Source organism: Pelobates fuscus, chromosome 1, assembly GCF_036172605.1.
Source record: "Pelobates fuscus isolate aPelFus1 chromosome 1, aPelFus1.pri, whole genome shotgun sequence".
NCBI lineage: Eukaryota > Metazoa > Chordata > Amphibia > Anura > Pelobatidae > Pelobates > Pelobates fuscus.
Window position 1 is genome coordinate 193234111 of NC_086317.1, and position 25337 is coordinate 193259447.

General features: G+C 42.2%; 1 protein-coding gene across 1 annotated transcript in view; it reads left to right on the forward strand.

Moving 5' to 3' along the window:
• Window positions 1–1423: 1423 nt before the first annotated feature.
• Window positions 1424–25337, forward strand: part of ELAPOR1 (endosome-lysosome associated apoptosis and autophagy regulator 1) — a 146665-nt gene continuing 122751 nt past the window's right edge. Inside the window, exon 1 of the mRNA XM_063453197.1 lies at window positions 1424–1611. Coding sequence (XP_063309267.1) covers window positions 1474–1611 — 138 coding nt within the window. The 5' untranslated portion in view covers window positions 1424–1473. The remainder of the gene's footprint in view (window positions 1612–25337) is intronic.

Genomic DNA, 25337 nt, shown 5'->3' on the forward strand with positions numbered 1-25337 from the left:
ACTTACAGGGACAATATTATTGCTGCAATACTTTTTACTGTTTTGAAACACAAATATTTGTGTTCAGCGAAGTCTCCTGAGTACAACAGTACCCCTCATGTACAGGTTTTATGGTGTTTTCAAAAATTACAGCGTCAAATATAAGGCTTGTGTTTAATTTTTTTCACATTAAAATTCGCCAGATTGCTTACGTTGCCTTTATGACCCTATGGTAGCCCAAGAATGAAAATTACCCCTATGATGGCATACCATTTGCAATAGTAGACAACCAAAGGTATTGCAAATGGGGTATGTCCAGTCTTTTTTAGTAGCCACTTAGTCACAAACACTGGCCAAAATTGGCGTTTTTTGCATTTTTCACACACAAACAAATACGAACGCTAACTTTGGCCAGTGTTTGTGACCAAATGGCTACTAAAAAAGACTGGACATCGCTTATTTGCAATACCTGGGGTCGTCTACTATTGCAAATGGCATGCCATTATGGGTGTAAATTTATTTCCTGGGCTACTATACAGTCTCAAAGGCAACGTAACCAATCTGGCGAATTTCAATTTCAAATGTAACACGCTATATTTGACCCTGTAACTTCCCAAAACACCATAAAACCTGTACATAGGGGGTACTGTTTTACACGTGAGACTTTGCTGAATACAAATATGTGTATTTTAATGCAGTAAAAGCAAACAGTATTATGACATTGACAGTTAAAATGTCATGTAGAACGAAAAAAATCAAAAAAAATCTTATTTTCTCCCATTTTTTTCATATTAAATTATGTTTCATAGCTAAATATTTGATATTAAATGAAAGCCCTGTTTCCCCTGAATAAAATGATATATAATAAGGGGGGGTGCATTTAATATGAAAGAGGTGAATTACGGTTGGACAGACATATAGCGCAAATGCCAGGTTTTGTTTACGTTTTGTTTCGTTCACAACTTGTACATTTGGCTGCGGTGTTAAGGGGTTAATATGTAGTGTTGACGTTTGAATGCGGGGGTTGTATTTGTTTATAGTGTTTGGATGTCCATCATCAGGGAAAACCCCTATTGGCAATGCTTTCCTATTTTATAGATTGCAGTTACAAAATAATACACACAATTTTGTGCATATTATAAAATACACATGTGAGTACACATTCATTGCTTCAATAAAAATAGAATACATGGCAGGACAGGGGGTATAGCATAGATGTTTTGTATAATTATTTGTTCACTAAGAAAAAATAAGAAAAAATATAGTCTGTTTTGATCTAATAAAGAGAAATGTCTTTATTCGAAAAGCAGGTCATTGTGGCACTGAAGGTGTTAAGGGATAATGCTGCACCTATTGACAGGGCAGGGCTGTTTGGGGCGGCGTGAGAGGTGTGTCTGAATACAGAATCCCTTTTTGATAACAGCTGGTAGCTGGAAGCACCTGTTCTGCACTGTATTTTTACGTTTCCACACTACTGTTCCACAGGCAGGTGCAATGAGGTTAAGCCACATCATGCCTAAGCCGACTTACTTTCTCAGACTCCATGAAGTTCCCTTATTCTTCATTATCTACATACTACTGGTACTGAACACCAGCAACAATCAGGGACAGCAACTGCATGCTTGCAAAGAGGTAAGCAATTTTGGGAGATGACAAATTATTTGAGAAAAGTGGACACATTTGCAGTTTGCAACATTTGCCTGGATTGTGACTGGGCAGAAACCCTTAGGTAAAGTTTGCAATCTAGATTGAAATTTTTTGAGGTTCTTGTTCTTATATTGTGCATGTACAAACTTACTGTAACTAAGAAACTCCAGATTCAGGTACACGTGTCGTGATCTGGTGACTTTTTGTAAAATAGTCCTTGAGATTGTGCCTATCTCTTGTAAACTGGCAGCTGTTGAGGTTCACATTGATGTATGATGGTCACTGTGAGGATGGATTATATTTTCACAGGTCACTGCTGGCACACATTTAAGTTGAAACATATGCTGCTTAACTGCAGCAGATCTCGAACAGGCTGCTCGTGTAGAGCTATTGTAGCATAACGTCATTTGGAAGTTACTCAAAATATAGACCTTAAAAATGAAATGCAATCTATTTAAAAATATGCTTACATCCAGTAACATGACAGGTCGAAACGCCTAAATTTGAAACGAGCTATTGAAAAGTCCAATTAAAAAAAACAAGTATAATTATATTTCACCTTGTCGAATCATTTCAAAATATTGAGCAATATAATAATGAGCAACTAGCGTTCCCACGATGAAAATCTATAAAATTATGTAATTTCCCAGGTGCCAAGGGACAAAAACTCTCAGTAGTGAAAATATAAACTTGGCTACCCTTAGTGAAGTTACCATTTTTTCCAGTGAAACCCTTGATAGCAACCCTCCTTATTAAAAAAGAGAGGGAGAGAGAGATATATTTTACTATGAAATTATTGCTGATATGCTGTAGAAACTATTTTGTTTGCTTTAACTGCAGATTGTGATTGCAGACGGCATTTCTTTGTATATTGTGGTTAGGCTTAATATTATGCAGCAATGTTATCAATCACTGAAATGTATCCAAGTGGGTATCCGCTCTGTAAAGTAGTGATTTCTAACATTTGCTTTTCCACAATTGCACAAACTTTACCTATATAAATATCAGATGTTTATTTTAGCTTTAAATTTGAAATCCACGTTAAATTCCTAGAAATCTTTATTTCAGCGAAAAACCCAATCTGATTGGACACAGGAAATGCCCAGTTTCATTGTCCAATCACCTTTCACTCATGAATAATCAGTGATTAGGGGTTCACTTTGCTACATGAGCACATCACTGCACTAGCTGCCCATCGTTGAATATGAGGACTTTGCCTGAGCAGACACACTGCCCACACTATAAGACTGAACATCCTGCACTTTACCCCATACCACCTGCCATTTGCCATTATGAGCACAGATCTATAGCAAATATGAGAGTTAAGTGAATCCAAGAGAATGGAGTGGAACTGTAATTTGTTTGCTATAGCAGTGAGTTTGTGTGAGGTTGCCAGATGTAGTGCTCATAAAAGAAGAGCATCTGTGAGGGGGGTATTGGTATATGTTTTTGCTAAATGAGACTTTATCTATATGCTGTCTGAGGGAAATTGATATCTCTTATCTTTCATTGGAGATACATTATTTTATTGGAGTGTATATCTTTGGTGGCTGACTGATTTGACTGAATGTGCTATATCTGTTTAGGGAGAGTAAAAATTTGATGTTTGTCCAGAGTCTAACATTGTCATCTGAGTAAGGAGTACCAATCTTGGGTGCCCTGGGTGGAATTGTGAGAAAAGTCAATGTTGTGTTCCTGTATTGCCTATGATGATTGAATTTGTGATGTATGTATAAAATGTGTGTGGTAATCTAGTAAAATATTAATTTCTTCTAAAGTGTACATTTTCTTAATTACCATTATTCAGCTGAGTTGAATATGTTGATGCTTAATAAATACAAATAATAGTAAAAATGTGCTGACATGACTATTTCTGGCACTTCTGCATGTTTATTCAACGATATCTGGCCCACCACAACAAACAAGTTGGACAACACTATTTAACCTACTGTAGAGTACATTAACAATGTAAAAAGTGTTCTAGTTTCAATGTTCTCTGACAGCATTTTTAACCAAAAAATACTTGTCAAACAGGAACCAAGTTTAAGTTAACTAGGTTATATGGAGGTGAATGGCTTGTTGGAGCAGGATCTACGTCTTGTTAAAGAACACTCTATAATCATAAATAAATATTTTTATTGGTAACTGCAAATTGATAGGAGGTTTCCCAACCCCCACCACCCCACCTCCCACCTCAGGACATATTTAAAAGCAAGAGACTATACCTTATCTGACAATATATTTTTTTTTAATTAATGGAGCAGAACCAAAACATTGTATGTGTACCATATGTTGTTCTTCTTAAACTTCCTGTGGGTACTTCCTTGCCTGTTTAATTTTGGAAATAGAAGATTTTAATAGGAAATACAGTTTTTTTGTGACTTGGTGAAGGAAACAGGTGCGCTTAGCTAGACCAATTGTTTGCTGGTGGTTATTAATTAGACAGGGATGGGACTCAGATAAGGTACTATGTATGCAGGCATATAAACTACTTTGTATAAAGTATTTTGACACCTCTTCTAATTAGTACATCTGGTTCTCGCATCAATACACATTGCTGGCAGGTGTAAAAATTGAGGCAAGCAGTCTCCTACCTTGTTAATACCTCTGCCTAGATAAATATCAACAATCTGCTTGTACATTGTCATAAATATCTACAATGGCAGATCAGGTGTCCATACTGATCTGCCTTCACAGAAATCTCATTCATGTGATATTTTATTGGTATATAATAGTATTATATAGTAGTAAAACAAATGATCATCTATAAGCGTTCCCAACCCAGTCCTCAAGTACCCCCTAACAGTCCAGGATTTAAGGATTACTCAATTGTGTCAAAGGTGTTTTTTGAAAAGAAAAAAAAAAACTTTAGACACAACAGGGTAATCCTTAAATCCTGGACTGGTAGGGGGTACTTGAGGACTGGGTTGGGGACCCCTAGTCTATATCAACCTAGTTGTCTGTCAAGAAGAGCTAGTAATTAATCATCCTGGTGAGCAAGTACAAATTGATGGCCTTTTTTTGTGCAAAGAACTCAGATCTCAGCGTGGATGATCTGACTCACACTCACACATGCTAAATATGGATGTAATGTGTAGAGTTGTGATGTGTGTCATCATATATCCCTGCAACTACATTAGTATAACCAACACAGCCTCATGGATCATTCACACAGAACTTTTGCATATTCCATTGCTACCATTGACAACCAGCATGTCTGATGAATTTCATGAGCACTGTCTCATTAAAATCTGGCAGCCGAGTTGATTACTGGAGTCAACCAGGATATATCCTAAAGAACATGGCCACTGGCCCAAGCACAAATCCATCCTAAGGCTAGGTTAGCAAAAGCCCTACTCCTGAGGTGCTGTCCAGCAGATATTACAGAGCATCTCACGCTAATTTAATCCACAAAAGTATGGCAACAACCCATTAATGCTAGCAGCTTGGGGACTTGTTCTTCTTGCTGCTAGCGTCCTTTCTATGTAAAAACACCCATAATCAACCTCACTGCTACCTTCTGCATCATTTGTTAAACTGCAGCTACAAGAGACAGATGGTTGTTTTTTTTTTAAATGTTTATCATTAAACAATGGTAGAATATAAAAAGTAACGGCATGCAATATTAGTCATAATAGAACAAATATCCTAAAAAAGAAAAAATGTTAAGGCTGCATGATGTCTACGGGGCAGACAGCAAGGACTCCTTGCTTCCCCTCCATGTGCAGCAGAAACAGCAGTGGCTGGGGGCCGTGTTAAGCTCCCCTTCGGGTTTGGCTTTGCCCCGACACCCGATTGGTTCCGCCCCACTTTCCTTTCGTGCTGCCAGTTGTGAAGTGGCTGCATTGCTGGTCTCTGCTTGTGTGAGCTGTGTCGGCCACCTGGCGCCCCAGCTGTCATGGCAACATGTGCGGCCACACAGCTCACACATGCCTGGCCCCGGTCGTGACAACCGCTACCTGGTGGCACCTGTGGCGGACCACCCCCAGCCCCTGCTCTCTCCTTAGTACGCCACTGCTTGCATCCATTAAGTTCAGTCTTTTTTCATATCTGTTTCTGCTGTTGATCCAAAAGAAGGCAAAAACTAAACCCCAACATTTTTAAGTGCTTTCAAATTTTACAACAAACTTGGAATAAATTCCTGCTCTACCACAGAATGGCAGTCAATATCTCCTTGGTTCAAAGATGTTATCCAAAGTATAAAAAAAAATATTCCTGAACATTGTTTTTGCACAAATTCATCCAGTCACTGTTTTAATCACAGAATCTAAAACCACAACAATTATAAGTGTGGGAAAAGGCACTTATAACTATATAACCTTTTTAGATTAGTGAAGTAAAAAACGGGTCCCTTTAAAGTGCAAAGCAAACAATGTCATGTGACACACAAAATGTCTTTTGTGCACCAACATTTGGGTTGTGATTTATACAGACTCTGATAAAACCACCTCTTTCGGCAGTGCATTTATTGTTTTTACTGTAAAAAAAGAACAATAGACTAAATCTCTCTACTTCTAAATGGTGGCCTTGTGTCCTATGTTTATGTACTCTAAATGAATACATTTGCAGACAATGGTTTGTATTGCCACGAATATACTTGTAGAATGTCATCATATTCCCACATTTCCGAACAAAACCAGATTTAAAATTGTTAGCCTTTCTTCAGAACTAAAATACTCCATTACCCTTGTTCATTTTATAGCTCGCCTTTGCACTTTTTCTAGTTCCATAAAATTCTTCTTGGGAATAGGTTCCCAAAATTGCAAGGCGTATGGAAGGTGTAGTCATACCATTGATTAATAAAAAAGCAAAAATATATTTTCATCCCAAAAATTAATGCTGCTTTTTGTACATGACAATACCTTACAGCAGAGGTGTAACTATTAATCACCGGGCCCGGTGAAAAATTTGCCCTGGGACCCCCCCCCTCCCATGTGTCTTATCCCCCCCAGCACCTCCATGTGTCTCATTCCATGCCAGCCCCTCCATGTTTCTCATGTGTCCCCCCAGACGCTTCATGTGCCCCGCCCACACTACTCCCCTCCATGTGTATGATTCCCTCCAGCCCATAAATGTGAGTCATTCTCCACCCTCCCCCCCCCCTTAGTCCCTCCATGTGTCTCCTTCCTCCCCCAGCTCCCCCATGTGTCTCATCCAAAACTATACCCTCCATATGTCTCATTCATTATTTTTTTCTACATAGATGGCATTTTATAAGTTGGTTAAGCGGTCTAGAATGTGATGGAATATTCAGCTGGGAACCAGATTCATACGTTTTATTTTTAGTACTATGGTTTTCAATATTTCTCCTTTGGTGATGGGCCCATGCAATATTTTTGTTTTGTGAGGTTTATGTCCAACTAGACCAGTTCACAAAAAAAAAACAATAAAAAAAACCTAGAAAACAAGTATAAACATAGCGAATGGAAATATTGTTTATTTTAATACATTGAAGGATCTAACTGGTAATAAGATCAGTGACTAGTGCACAAATAAACATTCAAAAGGGATTCAAACACAAAATGCAATTTATCAAATTAGGAAAATATCTGATAACAGCATGTCCTCCTACTGATACCGGAGAAACTGACGGAAGCCAAGCACAGAGAGATGGACACAGGTTTCTTCAGGAAGGAAGAGATTCTTTATTGGATCACCGATCGGGACTCAGAGGGACTAGCGTCACCAAAATACAGCAAAGTCTGAGTACTGAATACATAGAGTACATTCCTTATATAGCACTGTAGCTCCTCCCACAATTAACTACACCCACACATACCCTTAACCTATTTAATAAATAGAGTCTAAACTCATCCATCCGGTCTAACCACGTGGCTCATCTGATACAAAGGAGAGGGACGCGTAATTCCAGTTCTTACATTCCTGCACCTGGTCAGTACAGTGATAACAGTATCTTAGCTACGTGTAATTAACTAACTGATACTACAAACACATATACATACATATGCCTTGTGGCAATCTTAGCCTGCTAAACTTGTATTTTACTGGAATTACATCACATTCCCCCCTTTGATGCCTCTGATATTTCACAATTACTTGAGGCATCACTTAACCTTGGTTTGCATATACCTCAGGTTACCATGAACCAGACCAGACTTATCTTATGATGTGAATCTTTTAACACTCATCTTCCTGCATTGGTTCTCCTTGATCTAGAGCCTTATACTTATATATCGCCATTATCTGTGCAGCAGCCTTCCTCTCTGCTATACTTCCTATCAGGCTTTGCACAGACCTAACTACTAAAGGAATAAGACACGGTAGGAGTAGACACAACAGTAAAATCAGTAGGACTCCACCTACCACTGCCTTAAGCCCTCCAAACCACTCATACCAGCTACCAAACCAACTACTTGGATTGTACCCTTTCCATACCTGAGTAGGCACATGCGCTAGTTTAACCATATGGCTAGTAAGCTCAGCTATTGCTTGCCCTTCGTCATCTATTTGAAGACAGCAATTACTTAGGTTAAACTTCCCACATACACCTCCCTCTACTGCCAAAAGGTAATCCAAGGCTAATCTATTTTGGTACACTGCTGTCCTCATCCTGGTATTATGCTTCGCTAGAAGATTGAGTGCTTGTGAGGTCTCATTAGTAATAATCTCAACCACCGCCTGTAATCTTATAATACGGTTGAGCATATAAATTGGGGTTCTATAACCAAAGGTACCATCTTCTGCCCACGTGGCTGGCCCATAATAATCTATGATACGCTGGGGAGGCCATTCATTATCTTCCCAGGTGCCTATCTCTAAGGGTCCCCTTTTCTTCCTATGATTCACATCATACACTTTAACACCTAAAGTCTCACCTGTTTCAATCGGTAACAAGAAGAAGGATGGTTTGAGCATACCCAACACACATGCCCCTTCCCAGTCCTGTGGCAACTCCGAATAGGCTTTCTTACCACAGATCCAGTACAAATTTGCTGGGGCTCTCCAGGTAGATGTGATGGATAAATCAAACCACACATCCTTTAAACTGGCATATCTAGCAAACGGGTTAGATGGTTCTGAGACATTTGAAGCCGACCACCAAGTTGTATTTTTAGTATCATCATCATAAGCTTTTTGCCCTAGACAAGTTAATTCTCCTACAGAAGTATTATACATTATTCCTTTCCTTGCTATGCAAACATAACCTATGATGGAGGTCTTTAATCTCCACTCAGATTTACCTCTAACACTCAAATGATAATCGGCTTGTGTAGATATTAGTTGGTCAACTGCCTCAGAACCGGACATTACCTCCTTTGCTTCCCAAGGCCATTGGTCTCCCATGTTAGTACCTCCACACACATAGCAGTTGGTAACATTAAGACTACCGGCAATACTTTCAGCTAGGTCAATGAACAGGTTTTTAGCGTTATGGGGGATCTTATTATCTATACTCATCTCTTCATAAAAGGAATGGTATACTTGATGAGTCTGGGAGGATACCGTATCAGTCTCTATTCCTATAAACAATAATGTCCCAGGATCTAAACCCGTCCCGTATATCTGAAACCCAAATAAATTTCCATACTTATCTAGGAACTTGTCGGGGTTATTAATAAGTATATGGACTGGGTTGCATTCCATAGACTTACAATAAGGGCTAGTCGGCAACTTAGTCACTATCATGTCTTTATCTACTGTCTGTCCCCAAGTTGCCCACCCCACACAAGACCAATATGGGCAAAAGTTATAATCTCTATTTGGGCATCTAGGACTCACATATTTATTTTTGCTACTGGGACAAATATATTTATCGTTAGACCCATACGTCCTCTCCCATCTAAGATCCCCACATACATTCCACGGCTTTCTACCACTCGATATCGCTTTACACGCATCAAATAGCAGAACACCCGAAGAATGTACGGATTCTAACACCGTTTTATTAATTAGGGTCCCCTGAGGATCTCCATTCCTGAGAGTCAACCAAATTGTACGAGGTTGATACTCTGGACTGAAGCACTTAGGTTCTCCTACTCCTAAATGGCACACACTATAGTCTATATTTAGGTATCTACATCTTGATACCTCTCCTTTACATTCGTATTGCGAATGCCAAATTAGGGTTTGGGAAATATGGTTACCTGTTCTCGTAGTCTTAATGCATACCTCACAGCTAGGAGTGTCGGTACCTCTACCTTCCTGAATATAAAAACACATATAAATAAACACAATCAAAAGCACATCTTTCGCCGTCATCCTCAGTCTTCGTCCGTGCGATGGAACCTCAGCTTCCAGGATGTGAGGGCTGCAGGGAATGGAGTTCTGCTCGTCTTCACAGGTGTCCCTTCGAGACTTTCCTGGCTTATACACTATGTGTTGGTAAGCGGACAGGCTTTATTATGGCCTTCTCACTCACACCTGTAACAATAAAATTTGTAATCCACAATAATTCCTCGTTACTCCGACTGAGTAGTGCGTTTCAACCGGATCTTGCAGGGATTCTCTGGATCTGCTGTAATTTGCCAAGAATCGACTGCTGCTGGTTTAACCCTGGAGTGATGTATCCACGGAGTCACTTCTGCTACTTTTATTGCGTATGAACTTATCCAGATAGGATTGGATGTTCTTCTTAGCCTTCTGCGGAATGTGATATTGTCTTAGGCTCACTGGATAAACCCCATGTTTCAGTTCAATTTTTATTGGTGGAATATTGCGGGCCAGTCCTGGTGGGTTGTTCTCTGCCCAAACTCCTGGTATGTTAAACAATGTCTCATCACTCCTAGGGTTTTGGCTAGTCAACACTGTATAAAGTCGCCACTCTTCTTCCTTTGGTACGGATAAAGTCATAATACCTGAAGGTCCATTAAACTTTAAAGATGTTGTTCCATCTGGTAGGAACGTAATCTGCGCTTGTAATTTGGATAGCATATCACGTCCCAGCAATTGGACTGGACATTCAGGCATATAAAGGAATTGGTGTTTTACTACGTGGCCTCCCAATGTACAGAGTCGACTTTTAAGAACCGGTTTTTCAGCACTTCTTCCAGTTGCTCCTATCACAGTAATAGTCCTTCCAGATGGAGGAGCAACTAGATTAGTCACCACTGAATGTTCAGCACCAGTGTCGATCATGAACGCACTCCTTTTCCCCCCTATTGATACATCGACCATAGGCTCCGCTCGACCAAGGGGGATGGAGCCCGGTCGGTATCAATAGTCCTCCATGACAGTGTCAGCCAATCCTACAAAGTCCCTACCTTCTCTATCGCGGGACCTTTGCGCTGCTGGAATATACCTGTCTTCCCTAACACTTCCTCTGTTCCCATTACTCCCTCTATAACCATTACTCCCTCCGGGGCCTCCTCTACCTCTCGCTCTACCTCTAAAGTTTCCGTAGCCTGCCCTGGGTTGGTCTCTCTCGTACTGCTCTCTTTGCGGACATTCGTTCCTCCAATGCCCTTCTTCCTTGCAATACGCGCATTGATCCCTACTCAAAGGCTCCCTACTCCATCTATTATTGCCTCTATCTGGGCCCCGTTTATCTACGCCTGCGATCGCTACCGCTAGCATATCAGCCTTTTTACGCATCTTGCGCTCTTCCTCTTTCTTACTTTCTGTATCCCTGTTCATATAGACCTTATTTGCTACCTCCATTAGTTGGGTGATGGACATACCTGCAAACCCTTCTAACTTTTGTAGCTTGCGCTTAATATCTCCGTATGCTTGGCTGACAAAGGCGGAGTTAACCATTCGGGAATTGTCTGCGTCTTCCGGATTAAAGGGGGTATACAAGCGGTATGCCTCCAATAATCGGTCATAAAAGACACTGGGCGCTTCATCGCTTTTCTGGATCACCTCAACTGTCTTCGACATGTTAATGGCTTTCTTTCCTCCGGCTTTCATGCCAGCAATTATAGCGTCTCTATAGGCTCTGAGTTGAACCATATCAGCACCATTTACGTTCCAATCGGGATCGGTGTTGGGATAGTGTGTCGCGGCCCATGCTGCTGGATTGGCTTGGTTCAAAGCACGGGCTCTATCCTCTAATGCTTTAATGGCTGCTTGATTTATTCTTGTCCTTTCCTCATTGTTAAATAAAGTCATTAGTAACTGCTGGCAATCAGCCCATGTCGGATTATGCGTCTGTACTATTGAGGTGAACAGATCAGTCATAGCTTGTGGTTTCTCAGTATACGAGGAATTATGGGTCTTCCAGTTTAAAAGATCGGTTGTGGTAAATGGGACATATACGAAGACTGGGTCAGCGTGTGCCATTTGACCTGCGGCATCGATATAAGCTGACCCGGGATTCAGACGAAGAGACATCTGATAGTGCTTTAATTGTTGGGCACCAGTCAACTGTCGGGTTTGGATGGGGCTACGTAGAGAGGCGTCAGTCATGGGTTCCGGTCGGGGAGAGATAGGGTATGGGGATGTGGGAGGTCGGTTTTGGGAAAAGGTCGTAAATAAAACACTTCGAGCCGAGCTAGATGAAGCTTGACCGGAAGTCTGAAGTGGCGCCAAATCAGGATATTCGTTTCTAATGGGGGTGGATTCTGGTTCCGGAAGGGGAGATTTAGTACGAGGGGGGGTGGATCCTGTACTGGAGGAGGAAGCGGAAGTGGATGAGGGTAATGAGGGGAGGGGTGCAGGACTTCCTGCGTTTGCGTCACTTCTTCTTAACGGAAAGTAAGGGGGCGGCAAAGGGATCTCGGACTCAGGGGGCGTGTCCAAAATGGGCCTAACACCAGTCCTAGTGGACGAGCAAGTCCTAGCTACCATGAGGCGACACTGCTCCTCGTGGCATGTCTGGAGCCATTTTGGCGAGTCATTTACGGCCTGTCTCCAACAGTCAATATAAGGAAACTGGCCGTAAAGTTCAGGCCTACCCGATACAGCCACGTGTAAGCGCTGTACCAGAGTTGGATCCAAACTGCCACGTGGCGGCCATGCCGCAACCAAAGTAGGCCACTCCCTAGTACACAAAGTGACCAAACGTACAGGAGACATCTTTACCCCAAAATCACAAACTTTGAATCCCTTTTTAAAATTCTTAACCATACATCCTAAGGGATCCGGAATCGTTGACTGCGACGCACCCATACTTAACAATGGAACGTCGTCGACAACGAATACTATACACGCGTACTATTCATCAGTCACACCCGTTTCCTCTGGCAACAGCACCACGTGGTACGGTTACCAAGTGAAACGTACACAATAACAATAAACACTCAGGGAATTCCCGTACACACACAGCTGTTACACCAGTCACTATATAATCAATATTATGCCCTTTGGCGTAACTATACAGTCACCCACGCTATAATTCTCTATATACGAATTACCCGTCTATAACACACCCCAGTAACATCGTCTTTTACAAATAGCGGTTACAGTACGGTTAGCATAGGTCAAAGCACAAGTTAAGGTCACAATACAATTATTAGTGGTTATGGTGTTAAACATGCAATGGACGACAATGATTAGTACTTATTATATAATGTCAGTAAATATACAGGGTTATGGTACCGTGCACTATAATACAGCAACACACTATTAACACTCTCGCTAGACGGCTGAGCTCGCGCTATCTAACAAGATATACACTTTACTAAAACAATCGTTAACACATTTACAATTCCCAACTAAACTATTGGCCAGTACCTTGAATGGACTACCTAAAACTATATACACCCGTTTTGGTTAGCCACACTGCCCAATCACCACATATACATAGCGAGCTAGAGAACCGAATTTACACAGACGCCTCTTAGTCGCACTATACAACGAGCTAGAGAACCGAATTTACACAGGCGCCTCTTAGTCGTACTATCAAAAGTCTAGTGGGTTCCAAATTTACACGCCTTCCCACTTAGCCCAGATAGGATGAGAACTAGCGAACCGAATTTACACAGGCGCCGCTTAGTCTCCCGGTCCCTCCGACCTAGCGAACGTAATATACACCCTAGAACGCTAGTCTAGACAAGACACCGGTGTCCGGCTAGGGCTATTTACACCAGGACCCCGCCTGACTAACCAAATCAAACGGTCTGACTAAAGAGCGTTCGATCGAGCGGTGCGCCTTCGCTCCTTCCCTCCGACAGAGGGGGCAGATACACAGATTCAAAACCCCTTTGGGCCTACCGCACAATCGGTATACCCCTAGTGGGTCCTGCCGTCTAAAACAGCAGTTGTCTTACCTCCTCGTTCCTGAACCTGAGTTCACACTCATCGACGGGGACACCCCAGCACTTCTCACGTAGAGGCCGATGATCTCCTGGACAACAGACCAGTGGCGCCGAGACGAAGGGAGGTCCACGCAGAAGTTCAGGGGTGCAGCCGTAGAGAACGTGGGCAAAGATAGACCGTCTCACGCCTCTGCCTCTCAGCTACCGTTGAACGATGAGCTTCCCGGCCAATGCACCAAATGATACCGGAGAAACTGACGGAAGCCAAGCACAGAGAGATGGACACAGGTTTCTTCAGGAAGGAAGAGATTCTTTATTGGATCACCGATCGGGACTCAGAGGGACTAGCGTCACCAAAATACAGCAAAGTCTGAGTACTGAATACATAGAGTACATTCCTTATATAGCACTGTAGCTCCTCCCACAATTAACTACACCCACACATACCCTTAACCTATTTAATAAATAGAGTCTAAACTCATCCATCCGGTCTAACCACGTGGCTCATCTGATACAAAGGAGAGGGACGCGTAATTCCAGTTCTTACATTCCTGCACCTGGTCAGTACAGTGATAACAGTATCTTAGCTACGTGTAATTAACTAACTGATACTACAAACACATATACATACATATGCCTTGTGGCAATCTTAGCCTGCTAAACTTGTATTTTACTGGAATTACATCACACTACTTTGTTTTCATCTCCCTGCCATTGTCACCATCTGTTACCTACTTCTTATGAAAGTTCCCTTTTAATATGAAGCTTCCAATCTCAATATCTTTTGCATCACACAAGGACACGTAAAAAAATGAACCTCATGCAAACTATTGTAAATTACATATTTAATACAAAAAAAACACATTACGTTTATAATGACATTTACTGACCTGAAAATCAGTTTGTTTTTTTTTAAAGAATACATTTTGTTATTCATAAAATATTTAGCATTTTGGTTATTAAAGCTTATGTAGTGGTTTTTGTGTCTATAGCTTGTCTCTACAGGCTTTTCATTGTAAACGCTGACTTTTCACATTGGTACCCAGTAACACCTATAGTGGCCACTAGACACCTCAGATGGTGCTTGATAGTCCAGTGTTCAGTGGTGAACTGGTAAACTGGTGTTCAGTGTTTCCACACTCTGCATGGGGACGCTAAATGCTCCCCATAGAGCTGCATTGATTCAATGCATCTCTATGAGAAGATGTTGATTGGCGCAGCGTGATTTTTTGCCATGCATGCATTAACAAACTTTCCTTAATATGTCAAGGTAGTTGGACTGAAACATTGGTTATATGCAAATGCAGTCTCCCTAAAATAAGCCCAACGAACGTGACGAGGTCCAGTGTCAGGCGCTTTTGTTTATGCTGTACTTTTCTAAATAAACCTAAGTTTCTATTAAAACTGAAGTTTTTGTTTTTTTGCGGCGACATAAACGTAAATCTTGTTTATTTGGCCCGTGCTAGCATTTCAGTTTGACATGCTTGATCTATGAGGTCTCCAGCTGGCCCTGGCCCTGATCGTCTGATAACCTAAACCTGCATTAAATCCCACCCGGTCAACGTTCTACTCTATAAACTTTGTGGGGATATAATGTGTTTGGGGGTTTTGAGGTTAAACTAATGTTTTGGGCATGTTTTGTGTTATGCAGCTCTGTGTCTGGGAGATAATGTTGCAATCCTCTCCAAGACACAGAAACACCTGGGTGTGGTCACCTATGCCTATTCGGGAGAACCCATGCTAGGGGTTGTTGTTTCCACAAAAGTTTGTTGTTCTCCCCTTCACTATGTATCGTCTGGTGTTTGGGAAATTGGACTATAAACACTAAAATGGCTCTTCTTCCAGCTAGAGGGAATTCAGCGGAGATATCCAGTTGGGATATCATAACTCTGCTACAACATAAAACCTTGGATGCTGTTTAACTACACCTAGTACAATGCTTGTCAGACTTAAACGGAGTCTGTCATTTTTATTATTATTTAAAATTAAAAAAGTTTACATGTAGCATTATTTCTATGTGTATTATTTTGTAGTATGTACATTTAATTTAATATAACTTTTCAGTGCGTCTTCTGGCATAGCCGTGCTCTATGGGTGCATCCATCTTCCATCTTTAAACCCTCTTTGGTAAGATGGACAGCTTATGAGACAAAAACTGGTGATGATTATTATGCGTTCAAAAATCCTGTGATCGTGTGCAGGACATCTCATAAAACACAGTCTGGGATATATTCAGCCCTTCAAATTGTGCATGATCTTAACAAAAAGGAGGTGTTTCTGGTAAAGAGTGCTAAATATGGCCATCCCAACAGAGCAAGCATAAGCCTGAAGGTGCGCTACAAATAGTTATTTACTATATATTCAATACATAGTGCACAACTTTGTGATATTATATATAATAGTTCATAACCTTCTCAAACGAAATTTAGATAGACCGATCATTTTGTACACACCCCTCCGTGCGGCAAAATATTGTGCAAGAGTTTGTAACGCATTATGTCTCATTTAATATGCAGAATTTGTCAATTTGTTTATAGTGAGTGTTTCAAATCAGTGAGAGTGTGTGTTGGTCAATGTGTGTCATTGTGTGTGTTTCAAATCAGTAAGTGTGTCTGTCGGTGAGAGTGTGTGTCTATCAGTTAATTTGTGACTGTCAGTGCTTGTGTCTGTCAAAAAAAAAAATTCTGCACCTAAACGTCTGTGAGCCTAGGAACAGTCCTGGGCACATAATTTTACTATTTATCGCTACACCATTTATTATCCCACGGACATCTAAATAATTTCCTTTTTGGGCTCTGTTTCCTTCCCTAGGCTGCCAGAACAACAAATGCAGCCTTTATTGACCACATTTACAGTAGAAAAAGTAACAAACGCAATAGCAGAAGTACCTAAACACAAAGAACCATGACTGGATCATCATTTCTCAAAATTGTTTGTAAGCCTATTAGCCCTCCATTTTCCAAATTTATTTAATCACGTTAATAAATCTGTTAGCATTCGCAGTGGGGTCTTAAAAGTAACCACCATCATCTTACTAAAGCCGGGAAAACTATTAACCGTGTTTTTCACGCTATATCCGAATTAAATGCTGACATAAAATCATGTGCAAGGATTCTTGCCATCTGAGCACTCTTTTGAAACAATTTTTTTTCATCACGGTTTATTATATTATCAGCTTCCTATACCTGATACAGTTGGAAACTCATCTCATAACACTGTACTTGTTTTGGCCACCAAAAAACGCAATTGATCACTTATTTTGGAAGAATATGAGAGCTGCCCAAGACAAACTCAGCTTTCCAGCTCTATTCCTGCAATGTATTATGGCCTTTTATTGTTCCCATTCTGTTAACATTATGAATGTGGGTTTTGTATCTCAATCCATATGTATCACTGTCATGCCAGGGGTCCCTCATCTCCCCCTGTCACATGTTCATCCTCACCTTGTGGCATCTCTGGGGATAACTACCTTCCGGGCATTGGTGGAGATGCTGGTCGGCAGCCCTGTGCCAGTGTGTCTGACTCCTGCGGCATATTGAAAGACGCCGACCGCCGCGCACCCATACCAATTTATAACCCCATGTTCACCCACGGTATTGACGATGTCAACGTGCGTGTGATGTCACGCAAAGGACGCGCACGCACATTTCGGGGTCAGAGGCCAGTTACGGCCCATCAGATTTAAAGGAGTCTTATTTAAACTCCTTTCTTGCCTTTCCTCATTGCCCTGTCGTGGTTTCCCTTAGTGGTTGTCTGAGAGTGTGTTCCTGAGTGTTTATTTCTGGTTATTGACTTTGGCTTCGTTTTGGCTTCCCTGTTTTCTGGTATCCTTGACCATTGGCTTTCCCTCATCATTTTCTCATTCTGTGTCCCCGACCTCGTCAAGTATACTGACTATTCTCTGGTACGCCATTCTGAGGCCTGTTAAGACGTTACTGTAGCGGAGAGCTGGTTTTTCACAGGTTAACTCCACTAAAGATCCCAGTAAGGCTCAGGAACAAGCAATAAAATACCATAGAGTAATAATCCCAGCAAGCAAGGTAATCCACAAATATTCCCATACAGATCCCAATGACTGGATGACACACAGCATCAGAACTGACTTTTAATCCACACAACCTCCTTTTAAAGCATTCTCCCATGCAAGAGAGGAATTCAACATAATTAGTCCAGTAGCCAATAATGTAACAGTTGCCTCCCACACATCTCCTCCCCTCAGTGTGACACATAATCCTATTAAACATACTGTACTTTTCCCTGAATTCTAGATGTACCCCAAAACAAGCAGTGAGAATAATAATTTGGGTATCCCCTGGCAGCCCTGATCTGGGTGACTAACATATCCAAAATTCACCCAGATCGGACCAGGGGTTCGGGAGTTAGGTGGAGGGTGTAATTTGACCGACCGCACACGAGGTGGTATCCGAAAAAGGCTCCATGTGTTTTGGCCTTGCGGTCGGTCTCTGTTCAGGAGTTAAAACACATATAAATACCTGCCATCCACAGCTAATCTTCCATTCGTATTAATTCCCTTGTTCGGTACATTGATTTTACCGAACGAGGGGCTGCCTAGTCTCTCCGTTCATGAGTTATGGAGCTCTGGAGGTCTCAGCGGTGTTCGGTTGTTTGAGTGTCCGATTTGAGTTCCAGACACTCGACGACCAAACACCGCTGAGATTTTCATGAGTAAGATGGCCGCCGCACGTGGTTCGTATGCCGAACGTCGACCACACAGGCACATACAATTAATCAATTAAGCTGCGGTTGGCAGAGTGTGAACGCTTAATGAGGCACATACTTCTCACTGGGATGGTCTGATGGTTCGGTAGCTTCATTCATATGAAACTACCGAACAATCATATGAATACTACATACACTTTACAGATATACAGGGAAACAATTATACGAATACATTTTCTATACGAATTTCTATGGACAGCATCAATACAATCCGCTACAGTTACCTATAGTCGTAGGTGTGGTATAGTTCTGCGTGCTAGATCAACTAGTTTCCTGACACCCCCTTACTATTCATCTTGGCATTGGAGCCTTTAGTACAACATATTATAATAAACACCTCAATTAGTGGGCTTCACACTGCTCATGGTGAACACAAGTTAGTGCTTTATACAAACAACATTTTATAGTTTTTTATTTTTATTTAATTTCTTTTTATTGAAGAAAATCAGTCACATGGAAACACATCCATTTGACAAATGCACACACGAGCATGTATGATCAGGCATAACCCTTTGCAGAGGGTGAACATTGTTAACACCGTACAATAGCATTACATGTTCTGATTGTATGAAAACATTCCTTATAGCTAAACGTAGACATAATTCACAAGATTCTACTTCCTCTTAACTAGGAGGCTAAAATCATTGAAGGCAGCATTTAAAGTAAGAGAGAATGATAGGCAGTATATAGTTTTAACCTGCTACTTTCCGTTTGCAATAAATCTCGTTGAATAACGGAGGGAATCGTGTGGGTGTGCCCCAGGGTTCTCGTGTTCCCTCATGGTATGTCACCTCTCTCCCATTGCCTGTGCGGGTGAACCGAACCGCTTGACCAAGTTATTGCATAGCCAATCATGGATAAGTAATATAGGAAAAGGAAAGAAAAAGTGAACCGAAAAACATACATAATTAAAAAAACAATAGTAAACAGTTGTAAACATCTTTGAGCAGACACTTCCATACATCGGTTTACACTCTATCTCCACATTTGTGGGTGAGCACTTCGTGGGCTGTATCAGGGGAAATATTAGTTGCAGTTGCAGTCTACTCGTTTCTTTCTTGGGTTTCTATCCAAGTCCCATGATAGAGGCATGGGTGTCCCTCAGGAACGGTGTCTTGCACTACAGTTACACAGGGTCCCTTCCCTATTAGTTGCAGGTAGAGAGCGTAGCATAGAGTATAGGGAGGCTCCCCCCCTAGCTGGCTCAACCCAAGTTCCTGTTTTGTGTACCTATCGACCCCTCCCCCATATGAACTCATGAACTCAGGTGGTCGGGGGCTTTAGTCGTTTTCCACAAGCATGCTACCACAGACTTAGCTGCCATATGCAGAAAATACACCAATGAATTCTCAATTTTTTGGAAGGACATATCCAAGTGTAGGAGTAGCAGAGTGTCCATTTCAAACCCATGATAATCTGCACTGAGTCCCTCACTTGAACCCAGAAGGGTGTTATCCCCTTACAGTTCTACCAAACATGACACAAGTTACCTGTCAGCTCTCTGCATCTCCAGCAGAGGGGGGATTTAGTTGGTTGAAATCTATTAATTTCTATTGGTGTGAGATACCATCCCGATGTTAACTTGTAGTCTATTTCTTGCAACTGGACACTCGAGTGTGCATAGAACAACCCCCCTAAAAATCGACTCCCATTCCTTCTCTTCCATGGAGAAACCTAGGTTGTTCTCCCTCTTCCTAGTAAAATATGGGAACCCTTGATGGAAATGGGGTTGTATTATTTTAAGGCAGCGTGAGGTTGACTTGGCAACTGCTGATGAGCCTGAGCATAGCCTCTCAAACTCTGTATGATCCCTGAGTGCCCCTTCTGGGATGTACAGGATTTTGAGGAAATGGGAAGTGTGGAAGAATTGGAAAGCCTGTGCCAGAGGCGGCGGTGCCTCACCCGTCACATCTGATAGGGGTCTATGCCCTCCCGGTCCCCATAAGCTGTCTAGTGGTATATACGGTGTGATGTCTAAGTGTGTCTGCAGGGGTATTAAAAGACCTTTCAAACCTACTAAGAACAAGGTGTTGTGAGAAATAGGATACTTCAGTGAGACTGTGGGAGGCATCTCAGGTAAGTGAGCTATTTTGGACCACAGTGAGAGCGTTGCTGAAATGGTGGGGTGTCGTGGGATTGGGTACTTCCGTGACCCAGACACCGCCCAATGTAGGGCCTGTAGAGGAGTGTGTGAGGCGCCTTGATCAATATGGACCCAGAGTTTGGAGGGAGGTTGTATGGACCAGTCCAAGATTCTGCTTATATGCATTGCATATGCACTGCAAGATTCTGCTCATATGCACTGCATAGAATGTTGGCTAGTCCCAAGCCTCCCCTACATTTAGGGCGAGTGATGATGTGATAAGCCAAACATGGTCTTTTCCCTGCCCAAATGAACTGCGTGAACAGAGATTGAATGGTTTTAAAGAAACTTCTAGGAAGGTGTATCGGTATCGTGTTTAAAAGATAAAGGATGCGGAGGAGTACGTTCATCGATATTGCATTAACCCTTCACATCCATCTAAATATGGGTTTAGCCCACCTCTTGAGGTCTGTCTGTATGGTTCTCAGCAGACGGGGAAGTTTCTGTGTGTATAATGCGCTAGGGTTGGCTGGGATGCTGACACCCAGGTATTGGATCGATGTGTGGGCCCATTGGAAACAAAATTCCCTCTGTATTTGTGTCACTTCTCTCTTTTGCCCTGTAAGATTAAGTATTTTGCATTTCTCAGCGTTCATTTTGAAATTTGCTATAGAACTGTATTTAGTAATTTCACGTGTCAGTTCTGGGAGGGTAGTAGCCGGGTGTGAGAGCGTAAAGAGGAGATCATCCACGAAGGCGGAGACTTTATATGCCCGTAGTCCTACGTGTATTCCCCTGACACCCGCATTGTCGCATACTGCTTGAAGCAGTGGTTCTAATACCAAAATGAACAAGAGGGGTGACAGGGGGCATCCCTGTCGTGTTCCATTGGTAATGGACAGTGGAGGGGATAAGATGCCGTTCACTTCAGCTGAGGGTCGAGAATAAATAGCCCTAACCCACTGCATCCAAGTGGGCCGAAAACCCAAAGTCTCTAGTATGAGCATGAGGAATGGCCAGTCCACCCTGTCGAATGCCTTTTCAGCGTCAATCGCCCCTCGCATGTTGTATCAGATCTATTATCTTTGTGGTATTGTCCTTTGCCTCCCTTGCTTGCACAAACCCCGCTTGATCGGGATGTATCAGCCCCTGCAAGTATGGCCTTAAATGTAACGCTTGAATAGTATATGTTGAACTGCACTCACTCCCACAAATCTGAGCCAGGGTGCTTAAATGTAACGCAAACATTTTAGTAAACAATTTCATGTCTACATTTATCAGAGAGATGGCACAGAAGCTGCCACAGGCCTCCAGGTCTCTTCCCGGCTTCGAGATTAGGGTTATGGTAGCTTCCAGACTGGATGGGGGCATAGGGATGGAAGGGGATATGGAATTTAATGAGTCTAAGAAGTGGGCTGCCAATTCCTATGCAAAGGTTTTATAGTATGCGCAGGAAAAAACGTCTGGTCCCGGGGCGTTATTCGAGGTAGTCGTGTTTATTCCCTTCGTCAATTCCTCCAAGGTAAAATGAATTTCCAGTGCTTGCGCTTCTACCTGTTATAATCTAAGATTTAAGTTATGCTGCAGTTAGGCCCTCATATTGTCAGCAGATGGGAGTGGGGGGGGAGGGGGGATTGGCGTCAGTTATAAAGGGAACTATAAAAGTCCCTAAAAGCCTCGACCTGTCTGACTGTTTGATTTTCGGGAATATATGTGTGCTGTTGTTGGGTTTTCAGAGCAGAAGCGAGCAGCTTCCCACATCTGTTGCCCTCTGTGTAAAATCTCTGTTTAGTCCATAGTATTGCTTTTTTGGTATTGTCTCCCATGAGGATCTTAAGTTCCGATCTGAGGGATGTTAATTTGCAATAGTCTGTGTCTGACATCGTGACTTTATATTTGACCTCCAAGTCTTGAATACTTTTGGAGTAGTTTTTTCCTAGTGCTAGATTTTTCCCTCTTTAACTGTGACCCCCATTTCATTAGCTCCCTCCGTATGACACACTTATGTGCTTCCCATTGTACTGTAGGGTGGTGTACTCTGTCTGATTTTCCTGGAAATATTGTGTGATGGATACCGCCAGTGCTTGTTGGACTTTGGGGTTTTGTAATCGATACGGTGTGCTATGTTTTATCTTCCTTTTGTTTCTGTTCCTTTAACCCCTTAAGGACCCAACTTCTGGAATAAAAGGGAATCATGACATGTCACACATGTCATGTGTCCTTAAGGGGTTAAAAACAAGTTCCAGTTCTCAACCACTAGTGGCCTCTCTAGCTACCTCACCTGCAGTCCTCACCTGCCTAGGACTAATTACTTGCTTCGGCTACATAAGGCTACACCCTGCTCACAATAGAGCCTTTACATTGAAGTTGGTGATCTACCTGAAAGACTTCAGTTCCTGGTTCCTGTGAACCTGATTCCGACTTGCCTTCTACCCTGCTCCATACCAACCTGCTCCAGACTTGCCTTCAAACCTGCTCCACGCTCACATATGATTTTGACCTCTGCCTCTATTACCAGCCTTCCTGTGTTACAAACCTGCCTCTATTATCAGCCTTCCTGTGTTACAAACATGCCTCTATTACCAGCCTTCCTGTGTTACAAACCTGCCTCTATTACCAGCCTTCCTGTGTTACAAACCTGCCTCTATTACCAGCCTTCCTGTGTTACAAACCTGCCTCTATTACCAGCCTTCCTGTGTTACAAGCCTGCCTCTATTACCAGCCTTCCTGTGTTACAAACCTGCCTCTATTACCAGCCTTCCTGTGTTACAAACCTGCCTCTATTACCAGCCTTCCTGTGTTACAAACCTGCCTCTATTACCAGCCTTCCTGTGTTACAAACCTGCCTCTATTACCAGCCTTCCTGTGTTACAAACCTGCCTCTATTACCAGCCTTCCTGTGTTACAAACCTGCCTCTATTACCAGCCTTCCTGTGTTACAAACCTGCCTCTATTATCAGCCTTCCTGTGTTACAAACCTGCCTCTATTATCAGCCTTCCTGTGTTACAAACCTGCCTCTATTATCAGCCTTCCTGTGTTACAAACCTGCCTCTATTACCAGCCTTCCTGTGTTACAAACCTGCCTCCGTTAACAGCCTTCCTGTGTTACAAACCTGCTATGTAATAACCTGTGCATCTGGGCCTTAGCCGATGCAAGGTGGGCGGAAGTAGCTGCAGTGCGATCCCTGCGAGCGTTGAGGGAGAGGTTGAAATCCCCACAAATGAGGAGAGTCCCCTCAGCATGGCACCTTATCACAGACAGTATGCTTCTAAATGCAGAGCACTGATTTTTATTTGGGCGTTACATTTACCAATGTGACTGTCGATTTTCCTATCTGACCCCTGAGGAGCATATACCTCCCGGAAGTGTCTGCAACATGGTGTTGATAAGTGAATTGGACTCTGGAATTTATCATTATTGCTATGCCCCTTGATTTGCTAAGGTGGAAATTGTTCGGAAGTGGGTTTCCTGCACAAAGACCACATCTGCTTTCATCTTAAGAAAATCCCTTATTGCCATTTGCTTCTTCTCAGGGGAGTTAAGACCCTTAACATTGTAAGTTTGCATCCTAACCTGACTGTGTTACAATTCTTGACACTATGGAGGCTGTGTCCCACACAATAGTCACTTTCACAGAGATGTAGAATAGTTGTGATGAAGTGCTCAAATTAAAAGTTAACAAACCACAAGTAAACAAATTAAAAGATCACTGCGGGCAGTGAAACGGGAGGGTGTAATTATCCACCCAAAATTTAGACGGTGTCTCTCCCGAGTTATCCCCAGTCGTCCGACCTGAGGTGGTTGTAAGAGTTATATGAATGAAATCAGGTATATATAAAAGGAATGTCTGTCACTCCGCTCGTACTGCGTATAATTGGCTGGGTGTAGTTATACGGATACGTGCATCCAGTGGTTTTCTTCAACCGGAAAACAAAGGTAATCCGTGCACGAGTAAGAAACAGCGGTTAAGCTGTAGATATTTTCCATCTGTATAGACAGAAGGACTATCTAAAGGTTCAGAGGAGATTTATTGCTTCCGAATTTCGAAAACAAATGGAAAGATTGTCTAAATGTAGCCGTTATTGGCGTAACGTGGCACGCATAAACTAAACCTCTAATTTTTTTTTTTATTTATTTAATTTTATTTTTTTTATATATTTTTTTTTCTTTTGTTTGTTTTTCAGGTTGCCCCTTTCCTGTGACCTTCACCACAGCCGCCCACGTGATTAGTCCCCATCATGTGGGATTTCATCCTCCAAATACTATTCACTCTTTTGCTAACCTTACAATGTGCATTGCTGTTACACTGACATATCGTACCTTTCACAGTTGAGTTATACACATTGGAATAGGGGGGTAGTTATACTGAGCTTTCAATCGAATGGCCTAACCAAGGGTGAAAGGGCTCCAGGTATCTATACACGTAGTCTTGTCATGAAAAAGAGAATGGGTGGGCACCTTTTTACGACCTTCGGGTGGATGGGATCTTCCCTCGGAGGGAGGGGACAGAATGGCTGGGGAATTGATCAATGGGGGAGTGGAGTCCTGTGCAAAACCCATCAAACCTTTAGGTCTCTAAAAAGGCACTCCTGAGCTTCTCAAAGTGTATTCGGGGCTGGTTGGTCCACTGTAGACAACCCGCTAGCCATAGATCCAGGTACTCGTATATACAGTTCTTGAGGCAGAGGGCGGAAGGGGGGAAACCAGGGAACAACAACATATATATATATA